Source organism: Ictidomys tridecemlineatus, chromosome 2 (genome assembly GCF_052094955.1).
Source record: "Ictidomys tridecemlineatus isolate mIctTri1 chromosome 2, mIctTri1.hap1, whole genome shotgun sequence".
Taxonomy (NCBI): domain Eukaryota; kingdom Metazoa; phylum Chordata; class Mammalia; order Rodentia; family Sciuridae; genus Ictidomys; species Ictidomys tridecemlineatus.
Window position 1 is genome coordinate 30907841 of NC_135478.1, and position 13940 is coordinate 30921780.

General features: G+C 35.3%; 1 protein-coding gene across 14 annotated transcripts in view; it reads right to left on the reverse strand.

Moving 5' to 3' along the window:
- Window positions 1–13940, reverse strand: part of Rbms3 (RNA binding motif single stranded interacting protein 3) — a 1318386-nt gene that overhangs the window by 17107 nt on the left and 1287339 nt on the right. For all 14 annotated transcript variants that reach the window (XM_040289897.2, XM_078038251.1, XM_040289900.2 and 11 more), the window contains one exon: window positions 1178–1258. In XM_040289897.2, the coding sequence (XP_040145831.1) occupies window positions 1178–1258 (81 nt within the window). The remainder of the gene's footprint in view (window positions 1–1177; window positions 1259–13940) is intronic.

Genomic DNA, 13940 nt, shown 5'->3' on the forward strand with positions numbered 1-13940 from the left:
AAGTTCTATGCCTTCTGTTTTCTACAAAGCTTGATGGTTTTATGTAGTAAAGGTACAGAGGGGATGGATTCATCCCAAATGAAAGACAAAAGGAGAGGGACAATGTTTCCTTTAAGGTCAATATGACACTATCATTTATGATGTCTACACTGTTAAGAGGGATCCAACGAGTTCTTGTCTATAGGAAGCTATAAATCTATCAAGGGTTATTCAATGGAACAGTGCCTTTCTTTCATTTCCTATCCCTTTTCCTTCCCCCTTCCCTGCCCACCCTTTCTCTCCTTCCTTCTTTCTTTCTTTCTTTCCTTCCTTCCTTCCTTTCTTCCTTCCTTCCTTCCTTCTTTCCTTCCTTCCTTCCTTCCCTTCTTTCCTTCCTTCCTTCTTCTCTTTCTCCTTTTCTCTCTTTATCCCTTTATCTCCCACCTTTTCCTTTCTCCTTCCTTCCCTTCCTTATTGTTAAAAATTAAACACAGGGCCTTCTGCATGCTAGGCATTCTACCACTGGTATATATTGGAATCAGCTGAGATCTTTTAAACATACTCATGTATAGGAGGACATTTTCCAGATAGGTGAATCAGAATCTCTGGGAGTAGAATCCAGGAAGCAATCGTTTCTAAAACTCTCCAAATAAATTTAATGTGAAGAAATTGTGAGAATTAGTGCACTAATCCAGTGTTTCTTACAATTTCAATGCACAACTGAATTATGGAAGGATCTTCTTAAAATAAAAATTCAAATTCAGTAGATCTGAGTGGTACCTGACAAAGTCTTAGGTGATTCACATGATGGTGGGTCCAGGGCCCATACTTTGAAAAAAAACAAGGCACTAGAGATCTAGCTCATTCTCATACTTGCAAACTGTTTTGCCTCCCTATTTTTATGACAATCTGTGGTTAACATTTGATGGCATAGTGATTTGTTTTCTGTTATTTTCTCTAAATGTGAAAATGACCTTCCCCTCAAACCTCTGTATCAGATTAGATCATTTCACATGTAAAGCAAAATAAAGGTATGCTTGAAAATAATGTGCATACTTTCATATACCAAGCTTGCCATTGCAAAATTTAGATCAGCATAAAAATTATACGTGAGGATTTCTTGAATCCTGAGAACCACAGTTTATTGACTGAGATTGACTTCCCTTAATCTATTTCTGTAAGACAAGGTTAGACTTACTTCAATAGAAACAGCTGTCGGAGGCACAGGCGTGTACTGGGGAATGTAGGTCCCTTGCATAGGAGCAGCAGCAGTCATATACTAGAGGGAATCAAAGAAAAATACATGTGAACTTGAGGCTGCAACCAGAGAGAAAAATCATATACCACATGAGACAACTTTATATGTGTGGACCAGGCCAGTGCATGGGGTCTAATTATATTTAGACCAAAAATAAGGTAGGTCCCTCCATCAGCATTGAATGACCTTTGCTTACTGATTCAGTACTAAGAGTAGCCTCACTAAGTGACTTAAACCCAATTCCCACACCTTCTGTATAATAGCTCAAGCATCTCATATTTTGCATCTGAACAAATTCCGAAAGGGTGAGCATGATGTCTGTTTTTTCCTCCATTTTATTGCTAGCAGCTATCATGCAGTAGACTCTCTATAAGTATTTGTTGAATGAATGAATCATCATATTAATTGTTAATAATGTTTTCTTTTCTAATTAAAAAAATAGAGAAATAATGCAAGAAGTACTTATGTAGAAACATTCAAAATTGGCAAATATAGCTTCATCATTTTTGCATCACTTTTGTTAATAAAAAAAAAGAAATGGAGTATTGCAGATAATGCTGAGGTTTCTGTGTTCCCTTCTCCCACCCCATTCTCAAGCCTGCTTTCAGTATTTCCTTTCCAACTTCTTTAATTTCCAAATGTTCACCATTGGGTTGAATAACAAAACAGCCAAATCATTTTTCTTCAAGTTCTAATAGTCAGTAAAATGTGTATTTTGGGGAATGACATGCATTTTTTGCAATGAAGAAAGGGAGCTCCAGGACAATCACATCCTCACTTACATAGGCATGAAATATAACCAACATTCCTATTTTTACTACACATTCTCCCTGTAAACTCAAAGTTCTACTGTTTGAGAATTAAATTTTCCTATGGCATGAACTATGTTTCAGAGCTTCTAAACTTGATCAATATCATGAAACTTCTGAACCAGATTCATCTCATGAGACAAGGTTCTCAATTCATCAAGGTTAGAGGAATGGTTTCTACAGAAAATCAAAAGCCTCTAATTCAGTATTTTTTTGAACTTGCTGAGATTAAATATTAAGGATCCATGTAAATATGGAAAACATAAATTACTTGTTCTGTGTATCCTAGCCCTCACAGTGCCCAGGAGACTTGATCTAAAGGAAGGGAAATACCTTAATGGAGACTAACCCATCAGTTGTGACTGTTTAACATTCATAGACTATTATATTACTAAATCAACTTTGGAATAAATGTTATCTCCATCCTAAACTAAACACTCTTCTATTATATCTAGTTGTTAAAAATAGAGGCAGTCTTGATGACACAACCCTAAATCAAACTAACCAAACTCTTGTTTGTAATCTATGTGTGGCCATGAATAACTGAGTATAGCTCATCTTCATATAAAAATTTCTATATAACAAGAGCAATTTTTTGAAATGCCTAATGATATTTATAATTTAATTTTATAAATGAATATTATCAGAGACCCTTGTCCTCTGTCCTCTTACAGTGCTTATCACTATGTCCAGACTACTGTCTTCTTAAAAGTATGATTCAGGCTTAAATTGTGAATCTGTCCCTACACAAGGTAATGCTTGGTTGGTATTCAGTAAGGAACTGTTTAATAGCTGAATAAAAGAATGCAGGCAGGAAGTGTTTATTGCAATTAAAAATTGTGCATACCTCTTAGTCATTGATAACTCTGAGCTCATAGTAGGTATACATTTTACCACCATCTCTAATGTCTTTACGTAACATTTAAACAAATGTTTTAGCCAACTTTGTTCATCATCATTTTTGTGCTCCTAAGTGAACAATTAGTATTCAGATGTTTGACTGCTATCAATTTTCCAAATAAGTACAGAACATGAGAATCACATTTCAGCAAATATAATTTCACATCGAGAACACTGTGGCAGGCATGTAGCTTGTCAATAAAACTGCTCTAGCAATTTGTTGTAAATAATATTTTCCTGGCCATTTCAGATATATGATTTACAATGTTCTATGCATCCCCTTTAATGTGTTTTTTGGAACACCAGCTATGTTGAGAGGAAAGCGTTCTGTGTTCTAATGCATTTAAACAATGCTGCATAACATATCCTTCTCTTTGAAAATGACAGATAATAAAGATCTAAAAAGTCATATTTTACAAATCCTTCTTATCGGTGATTAAAACAACATTTTTTTTCTAAAACTTTTATTTTTGGAGCACTTATAAAATTTGCTTAGATCGAATGCTCTAAAGAACACATTCTGGAAAACATTCCTTTACTTAACTCTAAAATCCTAGCAGATAACATAGCAAGTGGAATGTTATTGCCAAGTAGGAATTTGTCCAAGTGCAAAATTGATACTGTTGTGGCTGATTTTCTACCTTGTGGTCATGACTTTCTGCAGGCAGAAAGCTTTTATTTCAATTAAAAATTGTGCAAGCCTCTTAGTCATTGATAATTCTGAGCTCATAGTAGGTATTCATTTCACCACCATCTCTAACGTCTTTAGGTAACATTTAAACAAACGTTTTAGCCAGATATACCCTATGCTAGTAAAAGGCTAATCATCCTTCATCTATTTGGGTATTTTTTATTGTACAGTTAGTAATTGCATGCTTTGCAACTGGGCTTAATTGGCACCCATATGAAAGATGTTATTTTGATCCATCCACTCTACTGTCTATATCTCTAAGGAGGCATTTCTGTGCATTAGAGTTCATTAGGGACATAACCTTTTGGCCCTTTAGAGCACTGTTCACTAGTTCATATGAGAATCCACTCAATTATTTAGACCTTTCTGTCAAACTAAAGAATTCCCAGGCAGTGTGGTTAATGTGAACATTGTATGTGATTTCTTAGCTAGACTTCTTCAAATGATTTAATTATTCAAAACCTCATCTATGTTTTGCTTCTGTAAAAGTGGATCATTAATCTTTCACTCCTCCAATAACATCTGATGCAGTTTAGAACATGGCCAAAACTCAACTACTTAGGAAGCAATGCATATACTCGTACTTTCTTCAGAACAGGTCTTTGAGTCTAACAGGATGATTTCCCCATTTCACAAATGGAGAAACTTAGACCCACATATATTTGGGAACAAGCACATGTTCTTCTGACTCACGATTCAGCTCCTCAACCAACCTTATTATTTTTGAAGTTAAATAAATACTTTTCTAAGAGCATTCTTTCAATCATTATCATGTAATATATAGGTATCAACTTATTTTTCTCAATGGGGTTTATTACTTGAAGTTCCAATTTAGAAATATAGAGTAACATAACGTTGATTGACATTTTTGCCATTCTTTTCCACTCAATGTTTTAGTTTTACTTTATACTTAGAATACCTAATTTTCTTATAAGGGGACTAGCCCAAATGCTTGGGAACTTAATTTTACAGTGCTCTTCTGAACAGAACCATCACAGATTTTATAGTATAGGTGAGATCACCTCATTTTCATGTTTTATGTGTGTGTGTGTGTGTGTGTGTGTGTGTGTGTGTGTGTGTGTGTATGTCTTTCAATGAAAAAAATCTTTCTGGTTGCTTTTTCTTATGTCATAAAAAATAATAATAGAAGATCTTGAAAATTTTTCTCAAAATTAAGAACAGAATTATTTTAAGCACTTTTTATGTCCTTTTAGACTATTTTGGGCAGATAAACTTTGTATTAAAGCTCTTCTGTGGGAGACTTCTATTTTCTAGGGTAAAGCCTAAAGAAGTGACAGTCTTGTAAAATCAGGAGCAAGTACTTCCAGGAAATGGCTACAGCTCTGTGTAAGCTCAACTCTCAGCTTTAGATTATTGGTGACAAATAACTCTGAACTTTCTCTCTGAGCACACAGTTTGATTTCCTTAAGAGCCCAGATAAACTCCGCTCAGACTCAATAATCCTGGCTGTACAAGCATTGCTTAGATGTGGGCGCCTGAGAGACTGCTTTCATTTTATCCAGCTAACAAATGACAAAGGACTAAGAGAACGACCTGTGACAACAATTTTGTCCTTGACTTGATACATTCTTGTGGATTATTTTTTAAGACCATAACAGATATGGATGTATGTATGTCCTTTAAGCTAATTTCATTTATGGGCGTTTCCCCAAAACTTCAAAATGTCTGCCATATTTTTTTTATGAATACAAATTATGTATTTATTTTTATATGATAGCTAATGGGAAGCAGAATGTGATGAGGTGATGCAGATAAAATAGATTAATCCACAGAATATTTCCCCATTAAGTAGCAGCTAGAAGTTACAGCATCAGTGGATGACTTTTTTTTCTTGTAATCAGCCTGGTGCTATTTGCATATTCTTAAGGCAGAGGACGTTCACATGTAAGTGCGTGGGAGCCCTGAATAGCCATTTTCAAAGCCGCAGAATAAATTCCAGACTCCATCACTTGTTCCAAGAAGTCTAGACACTGCATCACCCAGATAGTTACTTGAAGAGAGGCGGGAAAAAAAAGTGGGATTGGAAAGGAATTGTGTTGATGCTTATTTAAGTTGGGACAAAATGTTTCTGTTACTGTGTAATCAATGATTTTTTTCTGTGGAAACAAAGAAATCTCCCAATTATTAGTTTTGGATTTACTCTCTCTTCCTCCACCAAAGTTAAACAAATAAAACAAAGGGTTTTAGATACTTCCTATGGGGAAGCTGTTCATTTTAAAATTATTGGGGATTGGCAAGAAAGGTCCCATATTTTCACTTTTGGAATTTCCTACGCTATTTGATGACAGTGGCTCATTTGGAGTTATAGTTCTACTAATTCTATTTATTGGGGCTTTCTAATCCTTGCTAAAAATTGTGCTAAACTGATTAGCAAATTCAGAATGGAGAGTTGCTCTGGTCTCATCAAACCAAGAAAATCAATGAGAAGGATGTAGGAAAATTGTAAAAGTGTATATCTCCAAAAGGCATTTGAGCAGAGAGAGAGAAAAAAAAAAAAAGACCGATTTGTGGTAGATGATGCTAATAGTATGCAGCGTGAATTACTTTGAAAGAATCATGAAGTCCAAAATTTCTTTTAACAAAAAGATAAGTGTGGATAAAGGGAGCAGCCTGAGTGATGATTTGTTACAGTCCAGAGGGGCTCAGGGTTATCTCTAATAGAATGATTCCAGAGTTCTGAGGGCCCTGCTCTTTGGATTTGTGTAATTCTATCATCTTAGACTGGAGGCACAGTGCCTGGACCTGGGATGGCAATCTGATATTATTTCACAGGCTTGCTCTGATTAGCTGCCATGAGGATAATTCAAAGCAAGCCTTCCAAGTCTCCACATCACTGAATACATGAAACATCCACAGAGAAGAGAAATGGAGACAGTCCCTTTGAAAGAAAAGCATGCCTCATGCGGGTGAGGTGAGGCTAGACCACTATGCCCAGTTCTTTCTATACTCTTTCTACTTCTGCCAGTGCACTCTAGGTAATGCAGAAGATCCTCATGCAATACAGGAACAACATTTGCTTTTATAATGTTTAAAATTTAGTAAAACTATATAAACACACTGTTTACATTTAACAAATACATATATGACAAATTAGATAGTTTTAAGTGATGAATTAATAGTCCTTCAAGAGTAGATGGAAGTGAATACAGAGACAGATATACTTCTCCTATGGATAGAAGTACTCTAAAAGAGAAGAGTTAGTGAATTTGATAGCGATGGGAGTCCAGGGTTCTTAGAAGTGTACAGTCCCTATTATTCATCTATTTCCCCAGAATAACACTGAACACAACCCATAGAGAGATGTAGATTAAGCTATTAAATGAGAAACAGATAAACTTGTCATTGTATTCTGAAGCAGGGGTTATTTATTATTAACATATAGCCAAGAGATGAAAAGAATCTTCAACTTCATCCTTAGTTTGGAAGTTTACAAAAGCTCTCCCTCTGCACAGCAGTGAGCAGGAGACATGCCCATGTGGTCCCAAACTATACAGCTTCAACCTTGCAGAGAAAGCAATATTCATGGATGTTATTAGGAAAAATCACAGCTCATTAGCTTTGAAAATGTGCATGAATCTTTGTTACTGCAATTAAGTAAAAGATAATCCTATGGAAATGTAGCTTACATTATCTCTTTAAAATGGAATGTGAAACAGCCCTATAGAGACACTAATGAATTCTACTCCCATACTTTTTTTTGTGTGTGTGTGTGATGTAAAATTCAGAGGATGATGGGATAAAGGAAAATTTCAGTAGACCACAAAGGTCATGAAGGAGTTAAGACACGTGAATCAGATAAAAACTGAGAACTAACTGTACATCAGAGTACAGAATGAAGGTCATTTGAAACTATAAATAAGCATATTTAGGGTGAAGTAATAGGAATGGCCCATTGGTTCAACAGAGGCATGTGGTAGGTAAGTAGAAAATATAATGAGGGTGTTATAAACAACCTTAGATCAATAACTTTGATAGTATTTATGAATGGGGAAACTTGTGGAGAAGCACTTTATCAAAACAATCACAATAATGAATAGAAATTCTGAATAGTTTCATATCTACTCAAAGAAACTTAATTCATAATTCAAAACTACCCACATTAAAATTTTCAGATTTAATTGGCTTTCCTGGTGAATTTTCTAAGCATTTAAGGAAGTGATAATATCAGTCTTGTACAAATTACTCCAGAGACAACTACAGAAGGAAAAGTTTCCAACTCATTTTATAAACCTACCATATTCCTTAGGTCTACATTTGGTAGGGACACTAAAAGAAGGGAAAGTTTCTCATGACTGACCATTTTTGTCTGAGTTTCTTAAATAGTATTTTAGCCTACTGATAATACACCACATCTCCAGGTGAGATTAAGTTCAGAACTTCAAGGTAAATTTGATGTTTCCAGGTAAGTTTCACATCATGTTTGTAAGTGCAATCAACATAATTTATCATGATGAAAGAATAAAGAACAAATGCACACCATCATTTTGAAAGACTCAGAATCATCTTTGATAAAATCTAGCATTTGTATATGACAAAATACCTAAGGAATAGATGAGAATCAGGAGTAGAAGTCTATATATGAAAGCAGGCAGATAACCTGGTAGGTGACAGTGAAATACTGAGCAATTTATATTTGAATTTTGGAATGAGATAACATTATCCAACATCACTTCTTCTAATACTGTCTTCAAGGTTAAAAACAGTGAAATAAAATGATAACATGTAATGGAAGGCATAAATATAGAAAAAATAAAGTTGTCAGTATTCACAGATGATATAGTTGTGTATAGATATTCCAAAAATATACTAAGAAGGAAACAAATTATTAGAATTAACAAGGAAATATAGCAATATTGCTAGATACAAGTCAATAAATTCTATTTTTATATTCCAGCAATAGATCAATAAAATGAAATACATATATATGTGTGTGTGTGTGTGTATTCAAAAAATGCCTGGTAATACCTCAGAGAAAAGGTAGAAAAAATTCTATCCTAAAACTTAGAAAGCATTAATGGGTTAAATAAGGTGAAGAGAGCACATTCCTTGATTAGAAAACATAGTACTGCTAAAATGTCAGTTCTTGCTTAAAACAAACAAACAAACAATCTATATATTCAATGCAATTCAAGTTGAAATTCAAGCAAATTTCTTGGTGGAAATAAATAAGCCCATTCTAAAATACGTGAGTGCAAAGGACTTTTAGAATATACAAAAAAATTTTGGAGGTTGAAGGATATATACTACTAGATGTCAAGGTTTACTAAAATGTCATGGGAATCACAATAGTATGGTATTGCTGCAAGGAGAGAAAAATAGACTAATGGAACAGAATAGAGACTAGAAACAAATGTAAAACCATGTGATTTGTAACAAGAGTGTCACTGGAATTCAGCGCAACAAAGAAGAACCTATTCAATAAATGTGCTGACTCGGCTACATTTGTATAGAGAAAAATGACCTGACTTTTCCCTCAAATCATTCACAGTTAATTGGAGGTGGGTCATAGATACAAGAATAAAAAGTATAATAATGTAGCTTTGGGAAGAAAATAGGAAAAAGGCTTTATGATCTTAAGAAAAGCAAAAATTTCTTAAACATGACTTAAAAAGTGCTTACCATAAGAGAAAAGAATGATAAAATGAAGTTCATTAAAGAACTCTGATTATCAAAATACTGAAGGAAGATATTTGCAATATATATATATATATCTCACAAGCAAATCTGTACGAATTATACATATATACATATACATATACATATGTGTATAGATATATCCACAAGTCATTAAGAAGACTGAGAGCTCTATTTTTTAAAAAAGACCAAACTATTAATATATATATAAATATTTAGATTAATCTCCAAGGAATTATGTTGAGCCAAAAAAAGAAAAATCAAATTCCAAGAGTATATATGATTCTAGGTACACAACTATTTTTTTTTTTGTGTGTGTGTGTGTGTGTATGTGGTGCTGGGGACTGAACCCAGTGCCTTGTGCATATGAGGCAAGCACTCTACCAACTGAGCTATATCCCCAGTCCCTTATACAACATTTTTGATATGCCACAATTTTAGAAATGGATGAAAGATTAGCTGTCATGAAAGATTAGGGATAGGGGAGTGAAGCATAAAATGAAGGCAAATATGGTTATATAAAGGAGGGAAATTGTTCAGGATCTTGACTATGGTGGTGGATAAACAAACCCGCAGGGTAATGAAATTGTATACAACTTAATATATATTCAAATGAGTAAAACTTGGGAAATTTGTGTAAGTGTCAATTTCCTAGTTCTGATATTGTAATTTTACCAAAGGATACCATTGGCCATATGGGGTAATGTGTATAAGGTGTTTCTCTATATGACTTCTTCCAAGTGTATGTGAAACAACATAATCTAAATAAAAATTTCATTAAAGTAGCATAAAATTTTAATATATAAGTATGTATGGTTAATATAAATGGTGAATTCACACTTGAAAATTTGACAAACCTCATTTCTCAGGGAAGTGGAAGTTAAAAATATTATATTCCACTACATTCTAGCTAGTATGAAAAAAAATGCAAAAAGAAAGATTGATGATAGTATTGTTGAAGATGTGGACAACAAATACTCTCACATGCTGCTAGTGGGAGTTTAAATTGGTATATCCATTCTGTAAAGCCATTTGGTGGGACCAGTGAAGCAGAGCATTTGCAGAACTTATAGTCAAGCAATTCCTTCCTAGGTATAAATGAACACAACAGAAATTCTTAGAAATGTGCATCAAAAGTTATGTAAAAAATATTTAAAGTAGCTTTTATAATCTTCCAAACATGAAGTAGCCTAAAATATTAATCAGTAGAGGAATAAATAGAAATATGTGCATGTGATATAAAACAAAGAAAAAGCAAACTGGTCTACCAATATGGATAAGCCTCACAGAAACTATGTTGAATGAAAGATGGCAGACATAAAATTTGGCTCCATACTGTATTATTCCATTTATTTAAGGATCAAAAAGAATCAAAGAAAATCTTTTGTGATACAAGTTGGGATTGTGGGTACTTTGTAAAGATAAGAAATCAGAGACATAAAGGACACTTCTGTGTCTTGATTTGAATGATACATCAGTGTTCACACTGTGTAAAATTCATTGAGCTATAGATTTGTAGGTTGTATACTTTCCTGTCCATATGTTATATTTTAATGTGTGCTCACACGCGCGCGTGCGTGCGTGTGTGTGTGTGTGTATACTGTTTTCTTTTGGGATATATTCCATCAGAAAACAGGAAAGGTTGACCTTAGATGAGATCAGGGACAATGTACCATTCAAAGGAGAAAATGAATGGATTTCGATATAAGAAGTTTGGGAAATTGATGAGGTACTTATGTGCCTTTTTTATTGCTTATACTTTTGAGGTACCTTGTGAGGTGAAAGTAGGAGTTGGGTTTGGAGTCTGAGAAGGTATGAAATGGTTGTCTTGGAGAATGGGAGAGTCTATCAACTGAGCTATGTAGTAAGACTTGTAGGAATAACACTAAAGGTCTATGAAAGTTGTTGGGCCACAACATGAATGTGAAATCCAATGGCACTGTGGCATGTTTTACTCTAGCCATATTCCTCTATTCAAAAGAATGGGGCAGACTCAGGTCAAATTTTACCATGAGAGTGGGATGGAAGGAGAATCAGGCAAAGAAGGTGAAGGTACAGAAAAGGAAGTGATTTCAGTGTTCTGCTGTGGAATCTAAGCTGGGCATGGATCAGAGGAAACAACACTGGAAGTGTCAGAGGTGATCAACCCCAAGGCAGGCTTAGTGGTATTAAAGATTTGTTGGAATAAGGGGGTCCTAAAAACAAACAAACAATCAACAACAACAACAATAACAAAAACATGCATGAGAGGAAGGAGCTGTCAGAGAGCAGAGGGTTTCAAAGAAGTGAGTGCTTGACTTTGAGATCTGCAGGGGGCTCAGTCATTGCAAATAACAAAATCTAGAATAAGACTAAGAAAATCGCCAGAAATGAGGAACTCAGGAACTAAGAGGCCAAGGTGCTTCTTTGTTAAATTCCAGTAAGGGATGTGCAGTTATTAGCATCATTCTATCAAAAATTGTGAGTCCATCCCATGAGCCAAGCAGTGAGGAGAGTAATCAGGTACAATATGATTCCAGCATGGGTTGGGCAATAGGACCTGAGAAAGCACAGAAAAAAAACTGGCTTTGTTATCAGCCCATTGAGTGTTCGAGTTAGCTCATTTCTTCTTTCTGATCTTTATATATTCTCCCTCTCCATTCCCCCCATCCTTCTCCCCTCTCTCTATATAATTTGATAATTTAATGCATTATTCACTGTGGCCAATTATACCTTAACTGTAGTACCCAGAAAGAGAGTAGCTAATCTAATCCACTCAAATTGGACCATTTGTATTATTACTACTGCCTTCTGTAAGTCTTCCCATTTCACATTTGAATTTCCTCATCTGCTTATCCCTTCATTAGTGATCCTTAATACTGTTATTTTTTCCATATTTATATAAAAAACTATTGTTATACCAATGGTAAAGAATTCACGGGCTTCTGTAAAGTGGTGACCTCTTTCAATGAGATAGACATTTGAGGCAAATCCAACATGCACTATCAGCCTCAAGATTTGAAATTAAATAGCTTATGTCCTCAGGCTCCTTAGGCTCATATAATTTATCCCCCCTAGAAGACGAGTCTTGCTTCTTCATTTTAGAAATGAAAGAACTGAGGCACTATGGCAAGAAGACAAGTGAACTAGGGAAACCTCCATGTTCCTGGAAGCTTTACAGTTTTCCATTTAACTTCTGTAACTAAAGCAATACATCAGGCCAGGAAGAGAAACCCGAGTCAATGTGAAACTCATCCAGACTGCCAGACACACAGAAGTCCCATTTCCACAGAAAACCCTTCCTCTGGATGCTTCAAGCCCACAAGCCATGAATGACCACTATCCCTGTGACCAAGGAAGATGACCCAGCTCAACAGGAGGACATAAAGAAGGTGCCCCTAAATGTCTTTTGAAACCAGAATCCAGTCTCTATAAAAACCAACCAACCCATTCCTTTCTCATGGGTTTGTTTTTCAGGCATGAGATTTTCAGAGACAGAACTCGACCTACTCAACTATTTAGAATATTCATACTAGAGATGGATCCAAAATGGGTGGGAAGCAAAGGAAGGCAAGGAGAAAAGGAGCCCGAGGAAGAAAGAAATTCCGGCAATGTTCTGAATACAGAGGAAATAAAACAACATTTTGGAAACTGCAAAAGAAAGGGCGCAAAGCTGCTGGACTAAAATACTCTAGAAACGTTACATATTTAGGAGAAAAACAGATTTAAATGACAGTCTTTATTCATAGGAGCATCTACAATTTTGGTAACACAAAAGCATAATAGAGGAGTTTCTGCCAAGCTACAGATGTTATCATGCTTTCCTCTAAGGATTGAGGAGTTCATGATAAAGAACCACCAGCAGAAAGATGGAGAGAAACACTGGAAGGGAATCAGCCCTGTGGTGCCAGAGTCCAGATTCCATTGTTTACTGCAAAAATTGAAGAGGAATTTGCATGGTGACAGCTTTCCAATGGTGAAGAAGCAAAGTACATTATCCTGGGGGAAATTTTAACCCATTTGCACCAACTTACTTATAACCATGTGATATACAGCAGCCGATTTATGTTGGGCTCTACCCAAGCCACTTGCTGAGTTAAGAGCACTCTCTTCATAACCTCCTTCCCTGTGCCTTCCCTGTGTTCAGCCCCCTTTAATCCAACTCTGACACAAATCCAAACCCTGTCTCTCAAGCTGAATCCAAATGCCAAATTACTGTTTAAACCCTTGCTTCAAGCCCACGTTTGAACATGACAATTCTCTTCCATGGCATTTAACAGCTCCTGATCTGCCTCTCCCACAGCTCTGAGAAGGCAAATCCCATAAGCTTCTAGCAAGACCATGCCTGATTCATCAAGGTTGGGGACTTACAAGGCATTTGTTGAATGAATAAGTGAATGAATGGATAGGTGATTAAAAGTTCTGAATAAAAATATTCAAGGTTTTCAAGGGGAGCATATAAAACTCAGGGAGAATAAGATCAGCTAGGAAAGCAGGCTCCTTTAAAAAAAAATATATATATATATATATATATAAGGGGTAGAATCAAGGGGAAAATTTTAAATGAAAAGAAACTCAGATCCAAATATATATTTGGAACTTAACATTTTAAAAATTCACCTGTATCAGTACAAAAGGAGGTAGGAGAACCACATGTAGAACATTTTCC